A 22,521-nucleotide genomic window follows, 5' to 3' on the forward strand; every position below is an offset into this window, starting at 1 on the left:
TGCGCCGTGTCGGCGGCGGCGTGAAATTGTGATTCGCGGAAACTCTATACCGTGATCAGCGGTTTTCGTCTCGCGAATAACGCGACAGGGTGCCACAATTTGTGCGCGCGAGTATATACACGCGAAACGCTGTACGCGAGTATTTCAATTCCGTTCTGTCTCTTTCGACAAATATATCGCGCGCGAAATAGGTCGCAGACAGACGCAGAGTTGTGTAAATCTGACGTCCCCTGTTAATTTCTTTTTATCAAAAAAACTTTAAAAGGATAGCTTTATATTGAATATTTTATTATTTTTTAACATCTTTAGAGCAGTAAATATTTTTGGCAAAAATGTTATTTATTCATCTCGAATGGTTCGTCGAGCGACTGTCAAGAGAACGATTATTTTGCAAAACTGCGCTGTCCTGTAAATATTCGTCAGATCTGTCAAGTGTATTACAAACAAAATACGGACGATGAACGTCACCGGTGACTCGCGGCATTATTAAAAGCTAAAATATTTCCTCGATAACGGAGCAACGGGAGTCGCGCGCGCTCGAAACTTACTCGGAATTTCCGGTACAGCAAACTTCAGCGCGGCCGGTTATCTTGTACGCAGAGATAGGGCGCGGACGACGATGATCCTGATACGAGAAATTCAAGTGAAGTGTGAAGATAACGAGGACGGGGTCGGGCGCAGCGGCGCACAGGCGCGAAAAGGAGACGGCCGGGGTGTGACGGTGCGCGCGTGGAAGGAAGACAGAGATAAATGAAGGAAAGAGGAACGGGCTCGAAATATTTGAGTCGCGTGACACTACGACGCGTGTAATGCAAGCCGAGGTTTAACCCCCGTCGAAGAACGCCGAGGTTCTTCGCACAGGAGGCGGAGAAGAACAATAGAATGCATTATTCAATAACGCGATTAATTTACGCCGTAACCGATTTTCGTATCGCGGAGCGTAACAAAATTTTGCGCGCGAGGGAACGTTGAAATAATATATTTCGCAACGATAATGAAACGTTGCAATCAAATTAATGAAGCTAAATTTTCGCGATGTAGATGATTAAGCGCATTCATTACTCCGTAAATGATGTGCATATAATTAATATTTTCTTCATATCCTTTCCGCTGCGAGTTCTCTGAGTGACGTGTCCTATTTGAAGTTTGCATTTTCCCCGGGTAAAAACTCGGAGAAACGGACTTTACGCCACAAGTGTCTTACTTTCTTCGTGAACTACGTTAACACTGTGTTAAACAGCGGGCGCGCTGGTTACCGGGTTAATGCACTGTTGGCTTACGATAAAATTAAAGGAACAAAAGAAAATTGGGAGAGAAAGAATGATGAAGTATGAAATATTCGTGTCGCGTGACGTTGCAATTTATCCGTCGGTGCAACGTCGTTAATACCCCTAGTGCCTACGTACCGTGACTTTGTCACGGGGCGGCGTGCTACATGTGAAGGAACAGAGAGAGAGAGAGAGAGAGAGAGAGAGAGAGAGAGAGAGAGTACATGTAACGATCCGCGTGGAAATGCGAGGTACACAAACAGGCACCGGGAAGGCGGATTTATTCCCGGCAATGTTTGCAATTATTTCGCAATTACGAATGCAGCGGAACGGCGACGGTGGCCAACATGGTGAAAATAAATTGCAAAATAACTAACAGTCTGCCACGAGTCGCGTTATATATCGAAATGAATTGATTAATAAAACATGTCAACAATATCGGCGGCGACGACGCCGATAAAAGATTGATTAAACACAGACGCGGTAAACTGAGACTGGAAAAAGCCGGCGAATAAATCACACGTGAATAACCGCCAATATTGCGAATAAATTTCTGTATTTTCAACGTGCAAAATGATTATGTGTGACGTAGATGCTTCAAAATTTGATAAAACTGTTTCCCCCCCCTCCCCCCTTTCGCTCCCTCGCAAGTCTTACGGGCGGATGTTTGCGATTTGGAATCCATCCCTGCGTGTAACAGCGACAATGTTCATAATCGACGATCCGACGAGATCATTCCGCAATTATGGATTCATCGAGACGGAACGCAGAAGGAGGAGGTGTAGGACGAGCAGACGGAGGAGGGAGAGGGAGGGACAACACGACGGAAATAAATCTCCGCGTGATTGATCGCCCGCCATGAATCGCGCGCGCGCCGAGCGATATTAATGCACTATCAGTCGTGACGGGCTTGCGCGCGGATGGCTCGCGTGTACCGCGCGTGTAGCTTTGACGACTCTGTCGCTCGTCGCCTCTGACCGATATTTATATGCGCTTGTTTTTTTTCGCAGTGTGAACCGAGGGTTACGGGCGGCAAAAAACAACGAATCGGTAGATTCCGGTTGAAATTTCCCGCGTCAGGATACAATCGTGTGTTTTCTACCGCACACGATGCTTTTTCTGTGTCCTTTTTTTCTTTACCTATTTGTTCCATAGGCGCCCGCAGAAATTTGTCTAGGTAGGGGCAAGTCTGAAGTCCTCGAGACTATGTTTACACATAATATTTTGTTATAATAATATGGCTATGTTTACACATAATATTTTGTTATAATAAAAAAAACAGTGAGAAACCTATGTAGCTCAAGATTCATATTATTTAAATTATAAAAATTTTATTATTTTTCATTTGAGGATCGAGCAATGTAATATTTCATTAAAAAATTCAAAGAGTCATATTCCAGGGGGGGGGGGGGAGAGCGAATGCCCCTTCTTGCCCCCCCTTGCGGGCGCCTATGATTTGTTCTCTCGCTTTTCTTTATGTCGACGAGTCCCGGAATATGGAGTTCGACAGCCGGCACTGTCATAAAATCTGGCTTAACGGTGGCAACGTGGAGAACGAGTTGGTCAATCGGTTCGTAAAGTCACTGATGCTTTATTTAAAGCTGGATTTGCGGAAAATTAAAGTATAATTACAAACAAATGCTATGATTTTTCTCCTGTTTTTGTAAAAAATAAAATTCACATAAAAGGTAGATTTCTCATGGATAATAATTGAAGAAAAAATGAACTCTTATTGCACGATAATGAAATCAATTGTTATTACCAGCAGAAAAATATATGTCTGACTACATCCTATTTATTCTACTGTTAAATATGACTATGTGATTGCAACTTTTATTTTCCTCCAACGTAAAAATTGCGCTCGTGTAGAAACATCAAGAGATGAGGATCAGGTACCAATATACGAAGAAATATTCGAAGGAACGTTCGACGTTTGCTTTTACAAAAACATAAAACACAGTTTTGTCCGTGAGAGAGTTTGCGTTGTAATCAAGTCGCATTGGCGAAACTACTCACGCTACGTTGCTTAAGAATTCACAATACCGATCCATGGGAATCGATTTCCAATTGGATGTCAGGCAAGCCTTCATCCGCGATCCGATCGCGATTGCCCCGACCACGGCGCACATTGTTTCGCAATCAAAGGGGCATTGTTTCCAGTGTCGCGAGAGCTCGTTGACATCGATCAACGCCTCTGCTGTCAACATTCGAGCCCGAGGAAATATATATAATTACCGGAGGAGCAAGATTTTATCGGTTTTACGATCCTCGAGTTTAATTTGTTGGAACTACTTCGCACTCTAACCACTTTAAACTACTCAAAAGTTAACGGAGAACCGTTATTTTTCATCAAATGTTAAAAATATTGCTGGAAGTAAAAATATCCGTCGCGACGAAGGAGACATTCGAGTCTTCCGCGATGTTAGGAAACAAAGTAGAAAAAAAAGAATGATACAAACAATTCGACGCTTTTTCAGCGAGTCTATCTATCTAACTGACTACATTTCCTCTCACGAAGAGCCTTCGAATGTCGTAATCGGACACCTTGATGGATCAAAGCCGCGGCAACGTCGTTAAAGGAGCCAGTCGTTCTCTCATCGCTTCTGCTTCCCCTTCCTTGATTGATGGTATTTCTCTAGCCGTCAGCGCCTGCTGAAAAAATGTTCAAAGGGAGAATGCGAAGTAGTCTTACCTCTCCTGAGGCGACCGCTTCGCCCGGAATGAAGAGTTCCGGGTAAACGTTGTCCAGGTACCACTTGAACGACTTGCATCCCAGTTTCTTTCTAAGAGTCTTCCGCTCCGATACGTCGCCGTAGTTTCCCTACAAAAGCGATCAGAATCACATTTTAAAATAAGGATAAAAACCGTAGAACTGTGGAAAAGCGTGTAAAAACCCTATAAATATACCGTAAAAATAAAGAAGATAAAGAAATTTGCATTTATATAATTATCGATCGAAACAAATGAGAATAAAATTAAATTATAATTTATAGAATTTTTGCATTTCTTTTGCTAAAAGTGTTTAAAATTAAATTATGCGGAACAAGAGAATTTGATGAAAAAATTGCATTTATGATAACAATTGTTTGGTTCAATAGAACGGGCTATCTAGAAACTGTGTCCAGCCCAATCGTTGATATTACTACTGCGATTGTTTGCTCATAAAGACTGAGATATGAAAGCAGCGATTTATCTCATTATTTTATGAAGCCATCCATGAAGACGACATTCTCGATAGATTCGATCATTACGTAGAGCGGCGTGCTTACGGAAGCGATTTATTTTCTACGCTTCGATTTATCTCGTCGATTGGATCTCGACAGGAGAGCCGGGGCGGACAAGCATCAAGGATAAATGACAGATCGTTATAGAGAGGGGGGAGGAAAGAAACGTCCTTCAGAGGAGCGAGGACATGCGCGCGAGCCTTAAGAGCACTCGGCGCGTTTATGGCCCTTTTTTACGACGAGTCCTGGTCTACGATCCTCTCCATCATCGGCCACCTTTATCGTTATCCTTCATCCCGTTCTTACTAACCCGCTCGGTCAATGTTTACGAGCAACGTGGATTAAAGAGATATAGTCAAAGCTTTATCAACGTGTCATAACTTAGAGCAAGATCTTTAGTTCATAGCCCGAGATAAAGTATTATTAATTATTTGCTCTTTCGCAAAGAGAAAGAATGAGCGGTGCACTATAATATGTCTTTAAGCATAAATTTTTCCTTACATTCGTTTTTTTACGTTTCAAAGATTTCGCCGCGTTTATTTTGTTCGCATTTTTTTATTTAATTCTTAATACGTCAATATTTTAATTTATTTTTCACTCTAACTGTGATTCTTATTCTCATTAATTCGCAAAAAGACTTGAACTTGTTTTGTTTCTCCGAGTCTCCAGTATTGATTTCCAGAGACAGCGTCATTTTAATTGTCCCCTCGCTGCACTGCCGCACAGCGGAGGAGTCTTATACAGCGGGAAGGTTATGCACGCGACGATGCACAAGTACTCACCTTGTCGTGACCTATCCTCTGATAGTAGTACTTGGCGTACTCGTCCAGCCACACTTCGCTCAGCCTTATGCTGTTCCTCTTGAGCACGTTCACGCCGCTGCGCCACTTGTAAGGCGAACGTTTCCTGAAGATGTGACCCACGTGCGAGCACGGCACGATTTCCAGAGTACCTGCGAGCGTGCCGAGTTATTAGATTAATATTTTACAGACGTATTCCGTATTTGTTATGTCGCCCGCTAATACCAGGAATCGCGCAAATGCGACGTACAAATATAAACATAAAATATTTGTATAAGCGTATCGCGATACGCGCAGTTATTTTGATATCAGTAAAATAATAATAAAAGTGTAATAGATAGAAAAAACAATTCGTTTCTCTGCTGTGAGAGCAAACAAACGGATAGAAAATTTTCCGGAATACTAAAAAATACTTTATTTTTCCATTACATTGAGTGCAGCAGCTTCAATTTTCTAGATTAGGAAAATATAACTCCTCCCTCATATTATTCATCGCTTACCTCCACACATCCAGGTTTTAAATGACAATTCAAGATTCTCGCCACCCCAGATATCGAAGCCGCTGTCGTAAGTGCCGATCCGCTCGAAGAAGGCTCGATCTATCGAAAAGAGGCCGCCGGCCATCGTTGGCGACCAAACAGGTTCGGCCGGGTTTTTGTGCCTCTTTTTCTCCCTCTCCGGCACCGCGTGCCAATTAAACTTGTTAACAAACGTTAACGCACATCAAGAACTCGTTCGACGGACAAACTTCCGCGATTTTCATAAGCATAAATTATTATAAGTTCGTATAATTTTATGTGATAAAAAAATTATAACGCGAATCACATTTTCCAGGAAAACAAACTTTTTTTCTTTCTTGTTTTCGTGTTTTCTAAAAGTTGAAAAAAATGTGCACTTTATAAAGTATAATCTTACAAATTGCAAATCTAGACGCTGATTCTTTTTCTGGACAGATAATTAATGGGATGTCGCGCTGTCACATGCAAATTCAATTACATTCCGCAAAGACAGATATATATTCGCTGTCGTTCCGATCTCGCGGGAACGGCGTGAAGATTTCGTTTACCTGAAGATTCCAATCGAATCCGCCGACATTTACGCCGCCCGAATCGCGCCAGTGGTATTCCAGGGTGGTGTCGTCTATAACATCGATCACCGGACAAACTACCGTCGTCGGATCGCGTGCGATCCGATCCAGAAGAGGCTCCAGCCAGCCCTCCGTGCACTCGCAATGGCTGTCCAAATACGTGAGCACCGGAGCTTTGGCCGCCGCGGCGCCCAACAGGCGTGCCCTAATAAGGCCCTCCCGTTTATTCGCCCTTATGATCCTCACCTTCGGATAATTCATCATATAGTCCTCCAGCTGACGCTTCAGGTGGGCTGCGGGAATAATCGATTTTTTTTTCCTCTTGTCATTCGCCATTTCACGCAAAGCAGTACGTCGCGTTAATAAAACACTACGGCGTATGTTGTCGAGATAATTAATTAAAGTATGTTATTTTATATTCCACTAGCTTAATTATTTTCGCATCTATCTTTCCACATTACGCTCTTTTTCTTTGTATTATTAAATTCATCAAGTATAGAGCATTTTTCACATTATCTTTTCCTAATTAAAAAGTATTTGATGTACTTTTTGGAGAGAGAAAAAATGTCGGCTTCCATTATGTTACATAATTCGCGGCATAAGCTCGTAATACACGTCGCAGCATTATTGACGAGAAACTCTCACTCTACAATATACAGGATTCGTTCGAATATTAATTTTGCAGAATCCGCGCGGATTTTCTCTCGATACTGTTGTTTGCTAAATTCCCGCCGATTTGGAACATAAGTTGCCCGCAGGATCTATGCTTCGGCGAAGGATATTGCATCGATAAAGCCGCGAATGCGCCTGTTTCTCCAGGTTTCTCGAACGCCGATTACGTTCTTAACGTCAGATTACGGCTTATTTACGATGTCATTCGCAAGCTGTTGCGGTAACAACAATCACGCCTCCCGTCCTGGATCTATTTTCCGACCACAATCAATTTAATCGTATGCAGACAGAAACATCCCGCAGAACGGCGTTTTCTCCGTATTTATCCGTAATATTAACATTTTATCGCCGACCTAATAAAACAGTAGCTATGGTCACCGCTTATATTATAGTTTCAATAGAGATTGTGCACGGTAAAGTGCCAGACCGACCCGTAATCCGCCATTAGTGTATCTTGAGTAATGATCGAACGTAAGGAGGGATATGGCTCGCGAAATTTACATGTAAAGCTTGTTTATCGAAAATATAGATTACTCCATTTAGCCGTAATGAGTATTAATATTGCTACTGGTAATTTGCCAGTAGCAATTTGCCACTGCTATCAGATTGAGAGAAAACTTAACGCAACTTTATTACCATTTTATCACCCTTTTCTTAAATCTTCACTCCGTTAGAATGTGTAAGTTCTGGTGGAAACATGATTTCATATAGACACCATCTCCGTTAAAAGATTTAGCGCCACTTTAGCGGATGTTTCGGGATCGCGATCTGTTATTTCGCATTACTTCTCGCAATCGTGGGCGAGATTTAGATTTATGACGCGTATCCGCCTATAGTTACGGGTCGCCGGGCAGCAATTAGCAGACATTCGTGATTTATTCTCCGTTAGGATGGCTTTATGAGGGACCGCGCCACTAATCCTAAGCCTCCGCCCTGTAAACTCGGTTAACTATAGATAGTATAAAGGGATTCTACGGATCAGCGTGTTTCGTGCAGGCGCAATGATTACCGAGCGGTACACGCTGTGTTAGTTGGAAACGATAGAGACGTCTGCCCGATTTTATGCATCCCTCCCCCCCCCCCTTTTCTGATGGGTTGCGGCGCTTGATGAGCTTTAATAGAAACCCGGTAGTACTCGACGTACTTCGGTTTCTATCTCGCTTATCCCGGCTAGGAATCTCGTATCGATTCGCGAAAAGAATTCCTCCTCGTCGCTGCTAAGGCAGGAAAAATACAGAGGGTTATTGTACGGATCGCGCTGGCATCGTGGCAAATTGGGAAAATATTTCTCTCGGATGTACGTCGATCTTTGTTGAACGAGGCTCGTTAACCGTACTCGAATGGAAAGGGAACAAACCGTAAGAGGTCGGAGATCAGACATTTAATGCGCACGCAACTGGCGCGCGTGGATTCCGCGCGCATTCCGACTTGAATTAATTTCTAACGAATTCCTCGAACACAGAGGCACGCACAAGCCGGCCGTGACCATTATTGAAAATTTCATTATGACTTTGCCGAGTGCACTATGAGGCGCAGATAATGGAAACGTTCAAAGAGCACCAGTCTGTCGCCGTCGAGAGCGCTCATAATTAACTCCGTAATCCCCGTCGCCAATCCCCGGTATAAAAGCTAATTATCGTGCGTGTGTTTTGCCGAGGAGGACTAAAGCCCGCGCTGTGAAATTCATTACAACTTTCTTGTCGACTTTATTAATTATTGAATTCATTTTAATCCGCTCTATGCCGGAGAGAATATATTTCTTTTCCAGATTGATTTAAAAATTATCACAATATTGCAGTATATTTTATGTATATCGAAATGTAGTTTGAAAAAGTGATGTAAAAATAATCAGAAAAATTAAGTCTATAAAATTTGAATTTATTAATTATTGAATTTATTTTAATCCGCTCTGCGCTGGAGAGAATACGACTTTTTTCAAATATATTAAAAAATAAATATATGATACTGCGGTATAATAAAAAGAAAAAGCATACGATAAAGTGTGACGTAGATGACGAGGAAATGATTACAACTATCAACATCTCTCATGAATTATGGTAGAATTGCCGTGGGATGTAATCTTAAATTAAAATCGTACATAGATCTCCGTTTATTGTTTGCGTTTCCGAGCTGATTTCGCGCTATGAAAAGAAAAAGTGTATGTGACGTGCAGTGGTACGATCTCGTTTCTGTGATAAAGTAATCAGTTGCCTGTTAATAGCGCACACCAAGCTGGCCAGGAGATCGCTGAAGCAAGTGACTATGTTTATAGGTTTAACTTCCGGCCGGAACGAAGAGGGGCTTATCTCCAGCTTTTAATAGGGATCGCCAGCAACCAGCCCGGCTATACTGTTTCCGTCACGTCGCGTTTTCCTGAGCCCCGGCTTAATCTCGAACATTCTTTTTTGTTTTTAGGATTTTTATACTCATCCGCCTTTATTATGCAGTAGGATTTCGCGCGATTTGAATTGTCTTTTCACTTAGTAGTGATAATTAAATTAAAGAGTGATGTGGTATTCTCAATGTGAAAATGTGTAATCGCGAAATTCCAAAATTGTTTCCAAATTGATTTGGATATATGTATTGATAGCGCATGTTTTCAAATATAATTTTTGCAAATAAATAATTTTACTTGTTTGTAAATAACTACAGATTGTTCTGGGTAACCTTGCTTTTAGTTTTACTAAATTTATAATTTAGATTTCGATTTAGTAACCGTTGTATAAACGTCAGTTTATTCGAAAAACATGTAGATTGGAGCTCTAATTGCCTTTCCGCACCCAAACAATGCGTATGGGCATACATATTTGTTTCGCCCGCATTCGCAAAATTGGGTGCCTGATATACTTCTATCAGCCTTGCGTATAAATGCCTTTAGGCGAAAAACATTCCAGTAGATGAACGTGAAATAAATAATTAGTTTTTCAGATTAACAAAAATGTGAAAACCGATAATTGACGATTACTTTTTCGGCAAAAACATATAAAACGTCGACTTTTATATTCTAAAACGTTAATCGTCAAAAATATAAGAATTTAAAAAAAAAATCTCCTTGAAAGCAAAATTTGTAAATTTATCATGTAGATAGAACGTGTCCACGGTCGACTTTGGGAAACGAGAATATACGGAAATGTTAAACCTAGTCGAGTCGCAGAGATTGTATGGACCTCTCGTAATTTTCTGGGCGTCGTCTGTAGAGCAGGTCCAGAGAGAGTTTCCCTTCTATTCACGTCGTAGCGATACAGTGGTGAGATGGATCGCAATTAATCGATCTATCGCGAAACTACGGAACACTGTCGCGATAACGAATCACCGTACTGAATGGAGACGCGGTTGCACGAGCAAGTACGCGAATATAATAGCCCGCGGTTTCTGTTCGTTCTGTGCTTACGAGTTTCCCCGACGTTCTACCGAGGATTTTTCATCGCTCAGCGATGAGATTTATGACGCTGCGGAGGCGATATGCTATTCCGCTTCGATCGCGCATAAAAGGTATTCCGTTTTGAATCCGAAGTACGTGTGCAGTTCTGATGATAACGCGGGAATAACTTGTTCAACTTTACGAAAGAAATCTTTCAAATATTTGCATATTACATATACAGCATTATAAATGTAATTTTTACTTTTTTTAATAAACATTCGTATATAGACCTCATTTTCATTGTCAAGAATAAAGTTGGAACAAAAATAATTTCAAAAGGTAGTGTCTATATATTTTGTACTGCCGCGGTTTGATTAGATTTTTGAAAATAATTATTATAGTGCTTTGTTAAATTGTTATTTTCAAATGAAAAAATTGTAACTCACGCATATCGGAGAAGTCGTCGACGAGGATGATCTCTTGTATGAGACTCTCCGGCGATCTATCCAGCACGGAATGCACAGTACGTAACAATACGGACCAAGCTTCGTTGTGGAAACAGATAATTACCGCTGTGGGCGGAAGGTCCTTCAAATATCTGCCAGACTCCTTACACCTGTAACACATTAGTAAACAGCCGTTAAGTAAACTGTTAATAATTATTAATAATGGAGAACAGGAGAAACATTATCAAACATATACTTGACGTATAAAAATGACGAGCAAAGTGAAATTTTTTGCCAATGAAGTTAGCTTTGATAGTGGATTGCACGATTGTTTGCAGAGCAAACGTGTGCACGGTATATTATAGCGCAGTCGAATCAAGTTCTTGATCTGCGGACCGCAACGGGGATGATTACGCGGAACCGATACGTACCAGAAGATATGTCAGGAAAATATAGTAATACGATTAGGGCGGAGAATGTTTGCAGACCAAACGCCCACGAGGTGTATATTCGCCCGAAGCTTACCGCAAAATGAATTCCAGGGGTGCGGGATTGCGACTTCCCGGACCTGGCTAATGCCACGGAACACAGGGCGGATCGCGGAACGTCACGGTTTATGGATACAGCAAATAAAAGTTTCCACGTTGCCTTCCTTACCTCCTCGGATATGCGTGAGAGTGCTCGTGTCTCTGTTTATTAACGTGAACTTCTTTCAAATATACGCAATCGTACATTCATTTATTCGACATTTATGTTACAGTCAAGATTTCATTATCCCACAATGTGTGTTCGATACATAAATACACGTCCCGTTTTAAAACGAATATCTTCGTAATGAATACGCGTGTTTCATTCATGAGATGATTATCATACATTAATGTGGAGTATTCGTTTGCAATTAACGCATTAAACTGCAGCCGAGTGTGCGAACATTGTATATGTTACAATCGTGATGTACGCTAATGAAGCGATTACGAGAAGTGCCATTTCAATAGTGGCTATTACTCTAATTACCGTCTGCGAATTATTTCAATTAACAGATGCCGGCGTACGCTGCACTATGAGGGCACTGTGTTTGCCGAATTTCCGATTTATTCATCCATGGCGCACCAGGGCGAGTATCTCTCTACTCATAGATGAAATCCCTTCATAATCAGTTTCCATTTCGGATTAGATGCGTTTGTATTCGATCAAACATAAAGTTTAACGTAGCTGCATCTACGTAAACGTCTTCCCATTGACGTTGCGAATAGCGCGGAGAATGTAAAGATAACAGATATCGATTTAACGTGAGAAACAGTTAAGAGAATGGTATAATGGATAACATAGTTAAACAGCGGAATTGCAAACAATAATAAACCAAGTGGAGCGAAATGAAGGAGGAATTATCAAATTGTCGAGCCCTTCATTGTGTAGTGAATGCAGTCTGATTGTGGACATAAAGATATTTTGGAAACAAAGGTTTGCAACGGGGAATTATAGGATAAAACGATATCAATTCATTCGACGTCGATGCAGCATATAGAAGCGACATGAAACAAATATCTCGCATTGTTTCCGTTATCATATAGTTGCACGTTTATACAAAACAAACGTTTAATAAATTCCAAATAAAAAAAGATAGTAGGTGACATTATGTCGCGGTGTTGATTTGCGCAAAAATAATCGCCGATATTTGAGCACAAATTTATTTCCATTCAATTTCCATTCACACTTTGACGATTTTGCGAAAAATTGTTGTTACCAGCGCAATAATATGTGCACTACGACAAGAATATCACGTGATAAATAAGTAACAATTTTTATGTCATCGCGGCGATGAGCGTACTGAAATAACGGGGGACGTTTTCATAGCAGTCAGACTTTCATATCTCAAGTGGTTGCTGCACTATCTAATGCTATAAATTCGTAAAGATAGCACGATACGTCATATTCAATTAAGATGGAAAGCGATTAAACAGAGATTTAATACGATTAGCAAAGTTAGAAGTATCTACCTCAGAAAATGTGATTCGCGTTATTTTGGCGCAGACACAATCGATCAAATATTCAATATTTGTTTCTTCCTTTATCTCATTTATCAATTTAGCTTGATATTATTAATATTCAGATTTATTATTAATCATTTTAGTATATAATAATAGCGTAAAATATGTATGCTTCCTCTTGATACGTAATATTAATAACATTACTTAATAATAATATTACCTATTAATAATATTATTTTACGCTTTGATTGAATTGCTTTGATCGTTTTGTTAGCTCTGCTGAACATTCTTTTTTTGTTTCTCTTTTCCTTTCTTTATTTATAATATCTTCATAAACATTACTTTTTTTCCAATTTTTCACAATTTTATTGTCTTATTTCGTATAATGCTGTGTCACACTTTATAGTTCTACGAGCAAATTAAAGAAAATGCAGTTTGTGAAAATACATATATTTTGAACGTTATGCAACATTAAGTTACTTTCACAATACAATATTAAAAAAAGAAAAATGTTTTGCATTGATGCGGAATTCATTATTAAATTTAATGTATTTATATTTCATTTGTTATGCAGCCGATAACTCTCTTCATTAAGTTCATTATTCTTTTTAATAAACTGAATAATTTAACCCACGAGAATTAAATATAAATATTATTTGCGAATGAAAAAAGTATTCCATAATTCAAATAAGGCTCCTTTTTATTAAAAAATGGACTATTTTATATCTTTGCAAAGTATAAAATGCAAAGTATGCACATACCTGTCGAAAAAAGCATATACATATAGCATAAGCACCTGCGGAACACAAAACATAAAAAAATCTGTTTTTGGCGCATGTTGTTACATCGATTTTTCGCCGAGTTATGCCGCTTTGAAAATCCGACGTGCGTGCCATATGTGAATCAACGTGAAGCATATATATGCGAACGCGTATAGCGCGCGTAACAGTTACGTAATTATTACGGTACTACGGACCAGATGATCAGCTGCTGACCTAGCAAGGTCGAGCGAGGTATACGCGACCTTGCTTCGTCGGCTCCGCCCTAGATCGGGATCGCTTGGGATGCAATCATTGCGGATTGATCATAATCTTCAATATCGTAGCAAAATCCTTGTAGAACTCAGAAACGAGAATATTACAGCACTTGCAAGTTATTTTACTTGAACGTTGATATATGGCATTTCTGATTAATTATTGATCTTTCTAATTTAAATAAAGAAATGGTCTAGAATTCTAAAATATAAAATTTCAATGCATCGCAGTAAAGTTCTACCTACCAAATGACATGATGTAAGATTTTAAACGATAAAAGTGAATAAAAAGTATATTTTAACATTCTAGACTATTTTATTTTGTTTAAAATATAAGATCAATACATTGTAGTGAAGAAAATGTAAATTCTAAACTGCTACCAATTTTTATAGTATATAAAATTTCAATGTCTAATGATAAATAAAATGTATATTGTAATATTTTAGGCTATTTATAAAATTCTAGACCAACCAAATATTGTCCTCTTTTAACATACGAATAGTCAAAATCTTCGTAATTACAGTCGCTCGTGATATATCGTAATTATTAAAATAAATAACAAGTGTTTATGTGATTCTAATAATATTGCAAACTGAAATAAATAATTCCACGAAAGTAAACTAAATAAAAATGTGTATTAAAAATCTAATAAGAGGTTATTGATTTTTTAAATATTATATGAGGTGATATTGTATCAATATACATCATGTTTTCTACATTGTTAATCGCATCTGATGCATGCGTCAGATAAGCTTTCGGCTAGAAAAGCAAAAGGAGCTTGCGAATGTACGAGCTGAATCAACGCTATTTGCATTTGCATTCCTCTGGCGTTCCGCATTAGTTTGTGTACTCAATTTTAGCGGCAAAGCTGAAATTCTCATTTCCAAATGCGGAGAGCACTGCGTTTTTAATTTCCAACATTGTCCGTGATAAATCTCGCAGTAATAACGGCTTCCGCGGAGAAAATTCTGCTCGCAGTTTGTCATTATTATCGCACATAATTCTTGCAGCAATAACAGGCTTCTTAATCCTCTTTTCTATAAGTCATTTTTAATCCCTTTTATGAACAACGACGTTCGTTAAGTTATGACATTAATGTAACTTGATATAATTAACATAACTTATATTTGAAAATTATAATAGTCAATATAACTGCTCGCAAACGATGTTTTAATATAAAATTACTTTGACCTGTTAAAAAAAAAATCTCCAATGCCGAATGAATATATTATTAAATCAACACTATCAAATTAATTTAATCAACATATAGAATTAATTTATAATCTGACCGATAATCAATAATTCCATGTGTATATAAAATTATAAAGATCCAAGATAAAATAAGTGTTAAATAATATATCATCAATTTAATAGAATAAATTATTCTATACTATCTAAACGAAGAGAAAGAGAGAGAGAAAGAGAAAGAGAGAGAGAGAGAGAGAGAGAGAGAGAGAGAGAGAGAGAAAGAGAACGAGTTTACTTATCAGTGCGTATTTATGCTGCTCGGGCAGCTCGAAAGTAAATCATAGCAATATCGTTACAGTCGTATTAATATCGCGAGCGCGCGCGCGGCCGCGAATATAAATCGCGTGAGCGGCGGCACGGCTCGAACAAAGTGGGAAATCGCTTAAGCCAGTAAACGCATCGATCGTTTCTAGTCGATTGACGTTCAACAGCGATATCCTCTTTCCCGTCGACAAAAGAGACTCCATTGTTGGACGGCACTCCGGGATGGGTACCTCGAAATCAGCCACGGATATCGAATGAGAAGCGGCTCCTTCGCGCGCGTTCAGCACATTCGGCGATCACCCTTACTTCCCTCCTCCTCCCCCCACGTCTACCCACGTATCACCGCCTTCATCCCCCGTCATCCCAATCGCCTAAACCCCGCGAGACGTTGCACTCGATCAAACGCGTCACGTTTCATACTGCATCCCACCGTCGCGGGGCTCGCATCCCGAATGCGTAGAATTCTATTTGCAAGTCTCTCCGCCGTAGGCATTTCGCCCGCGGGAATCTTGACTTCCCGAGTCGAAATTTAGCGTCTCTTTTAATGCTCATACAGCCTATATGAACCTATTTTTACGGAATTAGAACCTAGAACTCCTCTTTTAAAACTTGATCTCCTATAATTTGATGTTGAAATACTACTTTAAACCTATAGAGCCTCACAAAATAGATTGTATTACTGCGAGAACTCCTCCATTAAACCTCGAACTTTTATCTAGTATATATATATATATATACTAGATAAATTCGACCTATAAAAGTTATTATAATGTTTAATCATAAACAAAAATATTTAATTCGTTGCATTTCCAACTTTTATTAATATTGATACCTTTCCGTTTCCTTCTTCAAAATAGTGATATGATATCTGAAAAAGATTCAGCGCAAAAAAATTTTTTTAAATTAATTTTTTTATTAAATGTTAACTATTTTAGATGTACTCGTTAAAATTCAAATAAGAATGAAAAACTATACGAGCAATATGCATAATGTGGTTGTATTTTGATTATTGCTTTATTAAGTGATACAATATTATCAAACGTTTCAGTCTTAATTTGGACCTTTTTCTGTATAAATATTTCTGTCTGAACTTGTTTTAACGCATGTTAACTATACTTAATAATATACTCTTAACTATATGTATTACATATACTTAATAAATAATATTTAATTCAATAAATATTATGTAATGTTTTTAGTATCTTATTTTATATTTAATATCTTAATTTAATATTTTTAATATAATCACAAAGGTATATGGATTTTCAGCACTAGTTTTACGATATTATCAAGAAATTCTAATGATTGCAAAAATCTTCACAATAATAAAAAAAATTACTAACTATATAATTTTAATTGATGATAATTTTTAATAACATAGAATTTTTAAAAATATTAGAAATTAATACTCAATAGTTGAATTTTGATATTATATTTTGATATTATCAAGAAATTTCTAATAATTACAAATTTTCAAAAGATAATAAAATTCAACTAAATGGTATTGATTAATGATATTTTTAAATTGTATGCTATTAAAAATTATCGTTAATCAAAATTATAGTTAGTATTTTTCTTTATTGTGAACATTTGCAATCATTAGAATTTCTTGATAATATCATAAAAGTAGTGCTGGCAAAAAGGAATCTATATATTTTCAGGGTCTAAAGCGGGTCAACGGAGGGTTTTAACTAAACCCTACTTTGAAGCTTTAGCAGGAAAAAAGGAAATTTCGGACATATTGTAGCGCCAAAGTAGGTGCTATTATATACATACGATACAATGCATAACATCTACTTTGACTCTCTTATGCCTACCTCAAAATAAAAGATTAAGGTTCAATATAGGTGCTAAATTTCGACTCGGGTTGTCTTCGTTCGCGGAAATTAAAGAAATAGGCGTGCGTAAAGTGAGTGAAACTTAAATACCGTAAAGACGCGCGCGCGCACATCGAGTTTTAGAGAACAAAGTTACATTGCAAGAAGAATCAACTTCTCGCACCCAAGTTTCTCTTTTGTCGGCGACGCGCTCTTCCATAATTTCCGATTTCGTAATGAGAAGATTCCCGGTGGAAGAGACGGATTCGAGTTCAGATATCGTCTGACTATTAAATTTTCAATACGCCAGATGTTATTGAATTTGATTACATTACTGTTAAAAAATTAATAAGGCTTGGAAAAATATCTGTTCCGCAAAGTTGCGGAGAGGAGTGTGTTATAGTGGAATTTATTGATCTGCAGCATCCAAGTTTCCATCCCATTCCCTTTACGTGCTCGATACCGCAATAAAATGCGAGAAAAACATCTTAAAACTTGCAAGGCAATCAGGAAATGCAGAATGGGATGTACAATCTAATTTAGTTTCCCGGCGTAATTATATCTTTAAAGAAAAACTTCTGCGAAGGTAGCATTGCAAAATATCTGTTTCAGCGTCTCTGTAGAAAAAGATAAATGAAAGTTTCGTGAAAGCTAATTGCGGCTTCTGTGAGCATCTTTCTTGCCTTTCAAGAATCGTTTGTCTACGGATCTTCCGATTATGCTGCAACATCCAACGTTAACATTCCATACAAACAGTCCAACGTTTTTCTTGTCTTTTTAACATGAATATACATTATTCATTTGCGAATTTTGTTAATCTTGGTAAGAAATTTTTTTTTTTTTTTTTTAATTCAATGATGCAAAAAAAGGACCATTAAAGGTCAGAAGCACAAAATGCGCAATTTCTTTTCATTGTTCAATCACCGCAAATAATTAATATTATAACGATATCACAAATTCATGATATTTCGCGAGAGTCATGACAATATAATGTTACCGCGGCATTAAAAACTGATCCCAACCTCAGAAATCGTAAGGCGGAAAAATTGGATGCTTCGCGATATCCCTTGTAAGTTACGCTACATTTGCCACCCTCGGAGAATGGCCTCGAACCCAAGGAATCCGGATAGCCGGGGATTCCTGTCATAACCGATGGATAAGGGTGCTTTTCTTGCACGTGGTTATAGGACCATCGGGGAAAATAGATCCACATTTTTAAGAGGAAAACGGCGCGGGTGGTTCGGAATAGTGCAAACGGCGTGATAAAAATGCACGAGTGGTGTAAACTCGATTCCCGGATGATATTCCGTCATTACAGAGTCTCCCGCGAAACTTTCCGCGTTGAAGATATACGCGGTCAAAAACATCTGCTGGTAAAATCGACAAAACGAAAAGAGGTGGCGCGGCGGACTCGGGCTTAGAATTTATACGGGGAAAGTTGGAATTACTTGGAAGTCGCAACATAACGGCGCGGAGTCATATCCATTGTCGTATGTTATATCCCAAATTGAATTCTACGCTTGCAGCTACGATAACGCAGCTTTAGCTATACACACAAATCTAACGTAATGCCCGGTTTCAGCAATAACGTATAACTCATTTGTAGTGAGAGACCGTGCAGTTTCATTGCACCGTCTAATATACGATCCCTAATTAAACGAAAAAGGAGCGAAGCGCATTGTAGCTGAAAAGTTTGTCGACGAATGAGGCGTTATAATTCACCGTAAGTGACGGCACTCACGAAACTTACACAAATCTCCTTTAATGAAAAATGGACGCGCTACATTTCTTTTCAATTCCGGTCTGTCTTCGTCCGGAGAATCGGACAGACGCGAGAACAGGGTGAAATACAGCGGGCATATTTCCTCGTTGACCAGAAGCTACTCAACCAATGAGGCGCTTTTCATCGTTGGCGAAAAAACCGGGCGCGCGCGCGAATTTTCAGCTTAACGAAGAACAACACGCGTTGTATTTTTCGGAATGCGCGCCTCGTAATCTCCCGTGTATTCTCGTTCGTTGCTTCGCGCAAAGGGTCGTCGAGCGCCGGAAGTGAGAAAAATAGAGGCCGCGGTTTCAATTAGTCTGCCGCGCGTGCGAGAATATCGCGAACTCGCAAGCTCGTACACCGCTCCGCGAGGTGTCGTAAAGATCCGTAATGGCCCGGCGGGGGCGCGGACTTTCGAGCCGTGCCGGAGTAAACGAGAATATCCATAATGAAGCGTTTCTCACCTCTCCCTCTTTGCACGGGCAAGTTACGTTATACACATTCGCGCGCGTTAGGAGCCGACGCTAAGTTACGGCGGTTCTCGCACGCGCGCGAGCGTGAACGGAATGTACGGCTGTATATACGCTACGAGCGTCGGAGTTAACCCGCGAATTATTGTCTCGTTTACCATCGTATTTAATTTTGTGGGATTTTCGTGTGCCGAGCGCACGTTCCCGGCAACGCGCGCGGAGCGTGCGTGTATGTCAAAGCTCCGTTCGCCGACCGGGATAAAAAGAATGAATGTTATTCGAGCACGAAAGCTGTTTTATTACGCTTCAGGGTCGGTTAACTTTCGCCTTAAATTAGCAGATTTCGCGTCTCCCTTCAGAATTAGAACTTGCAATCGCGTAAACGCTAACAATGCGAATTTGAAGTATGTTTTTCCGAGCGAAATCTGCACATTGCACATTCCTCATTAACTTTCGCGCGTCGAGATAAACGCGGCAAAAGCGTGGGAAAAAAAGGATGAACGTGGATTTCGCCCGTTCTTCAGCGCGAATCCGCGGAAAGTGGAAGAGGCAGAATGAAACCGAGATCGTACGAGGCCGCAATCGTTTAAATAGAGAGATTTTCCTGACACGTGCGAGATACGCGTGAATCAAAGGACTCGCGCGGCGCTGTGTTCATCGGTTGCTTTTACAGGGAACTGATTGAAATCTAATCTTAATGAGACACGCTTGACGGCGCGCTTTGACAAAGTTGCACCGTGCAGAAACGAATATTCTACCGAAATATAGAAGCATTTGCCGATGACGACTGTTGGGATCTCGCAGTAAGTTCTACGAAGAGCGCGATATACGCCGACATAGAGATTCCATATATGCGTGTCATAAAATCCCAAGTGAGCCTGGCTGCACGACGACAGCTTTGTATCTCGATATGGCGCCGGTGACACTGGGATGCCCTAGTGGGACGCGAAAAAAGAAATAGAATGTGCTTGATATGCGATGGTTTCCAGAATTCTCGGCTTTTGTATTCATATCGGATTTTAGCTCTGAACGCAACAGTCTGAATCTTGTAAGTGATTGGGTTTGAGAAAAATTTCTGAGAAAAATAATACAAATTTAATGAATAATTTTGTAGAGATTTTTTTACATCCACTTTGGACGATCTATAATTCGCGATAAATCTCAAAATAAAATTCTATTTATAATTTTGCGCGCCGTGTAGTATGAGAATCATAAAAAATCAGAAACACACATGTGTGCAAAATAAATATTAGTACCATTCTTCAAATATTTTCTACATAAAATTATAAATAGACTTTTATTTCAGTCTGTCGTAAATGTAGATCGTATGAAGCAAACTTTAAAAACAAGCAGATAAGTTCACAAGTATTTTCTCTGCAAGACTTATTTCAATGTCGTAATTTCTTACATCACGTTTCTTCACTTGTCAGATTGTAAAATGACTTCGTCATATTTATATGATGCTACCAAGTAACTCCCAGAGGAATTCATATTTGCAATCTGTTGCAGAAGAACATCGTCTGCATATATAAAAAAAAAAGCTATTATTTTGAAAAGCGCAGACGGGAATTTAAACTACCCTCTAAATAATATTTGCATTTCAAATACAATGTTTCACATCGTGGAATTTCACGAAGAACTCGTTAGAAGTTTGACAGATTTGTGATTGCGGACTCCATCGCAAGATATTGGAATGTATAGAATAAGGAGATAGATAATACCTCCGAGATTCCTTCCGTCTCCGATTTACATCTGCTGAAATCTTTGCAGTTAAGCATAGTTCACACAAGTTCGCACAAGGTGCGCGCTCTTTGAATTTTCGCGAAGCAAAATTATGTCAAACCGCGCGGATATTTCATCATGAGTAGTTAAATATTTTACAGGATTACTTAACCTCGTCTGAGAAAATCTTCCTTGACTCGTTGTAAGTGAAGTAGTGCGAGATTTTAATTCGACAATCTAGCTCACGCGGGCTTTTGCGGAGCGGGAGTTTCGTGCACGTGCGTCGTAAAATTTCCGCGTACAATAGTTGACAGCGATAACATGACAGCTTTGTGCTTCGCGCTACAGCGCTGAGATCGTCGTGGAGACATAATACGGAGAAAGCCTCCGCGGCTCCGCGGATGCTCTTCTTCCTGCTCTCCCACTGGTAACTCGCATATTGCTGTTCGTGCTTCTCCAGATTTATGCTACTGGGGGATTTTCGTCGCAGCAGAAGAAATTCTACGCACACACAAGTACGATCCTGCTTTTTCAGTTTATTACAGTGTTCCGTCATGCCGTATAATTTTATGTATAGCGGAATGTATACGGTTGTTTCTCTCCACTTGCGGTGGCTGATCTATAATGCGGATTACTACTGTATAAAGTTTATTTGGTCGACTGGAAATAATTGGTTTCGCACAAAATCTCCGGCCGTGTTTAACGTTGCATTTAGTTTAGCATTGAGTTATACTTTTAATGACGCACTCAAACTTCATATTAGATATCTATAAAAAAATAATAATTTTTCTTATAGAAATAAAAATATATATTTTTTCCTGAGCAACAATCAATACTTTGCATAAATTTAAAATAAATCACAAAATAATTGTTAGTTTATTGCATTTTAATGGATAAATAAATTAATTTGTGTATTTCTTTTTATAAATTAAGTAAATAGCAAACAGCCCTGGTAGAAATTTGTGCAGTTTGACTGAACACCCAGCCAGTTACTATCTAATATTACTGGTTTTTTTTATATATAAAAATACTATATCGCAACTAGGCAAAATTGTTTTAACTAATTTTAGCAAAAATATATTTTAACGAAATATATCATTAATATTAAAAAGTTTTTAATCAGTTTTTGATCAGTTTAGTTGTTCTCATGTATACGTTTTGTAAGTAATAAGTAATAATACATTGTGCGCTGGTATATAAAACTTTTTTGTAATGTGTAAAATAATCAAGTGTAAAATTAATAAAAACGTGTAAACGCGTGCAAAAATATAGGGCAAAGAAAAAAAAACTTAAATAGAACTAAAAACTTATAGAATTAAAACAGCTTAGAATACGTAATTCACATAATTCTGTTA

General features: G+C 38.8%; 1 protein-coding gene across 8 annotated transcripts in view; it reads right to left on the bottom strand.

The window, feature by feature from the left end:
• Positions 1 to 22,521, bottom strand: part of Pgant9 (polypeptide N-acetylgalactosaminyltransferase 9) — a 214,801-nt gene that overhangs the window by 11,745 nt on the left and 180,535 nt on the right. For all 8 annotated transcript variants that reach the window (XM_067347569.1, XM_067347565.1, XM_067347562.1 and 5 more), the window contains 5 exons: positions 10,859 to 11,028; positions 6,359 to 6,672; positions 5,793 to 5,991; positions 5,275 to 5,444; positions 3,961 to 4,089 (listed from right to left, as the gene is read on the bottom strand). In XM_067347569.1, the coding sequence (XP_067203670.1) occupies positions 3,961 to 4,089; positions 5,275 to 5,444; positions 5,793 to 5,991; positions 6,359 to 6,672; positions 10,859 to 11,028 (982 nt within the window). The remainder of the gene's footprint in view (positions 1 to 3,960; positions 4,090 to 5,274; positions 5,445 to 5,792; positions 5,992 to 6,358; positions 6,673 to 10,858; positions 11,029 to 22,521) is intronic.

This window comes from Linepithema humile, chromosome 1, assembly GCF_040581485.1.
Source record: "Linepithema humile isolate Giens D197 chromosome 1, Lhum_UNIL_v1.0, whole genome shotgun sequence".
Taxonomy (NCBI): domain Eukaryota; kingdom Metazoa; phylum Arthropoda; class Insecta; order Hymenoptera; family Formicidae; genus Linepithema; species Linepithema humile.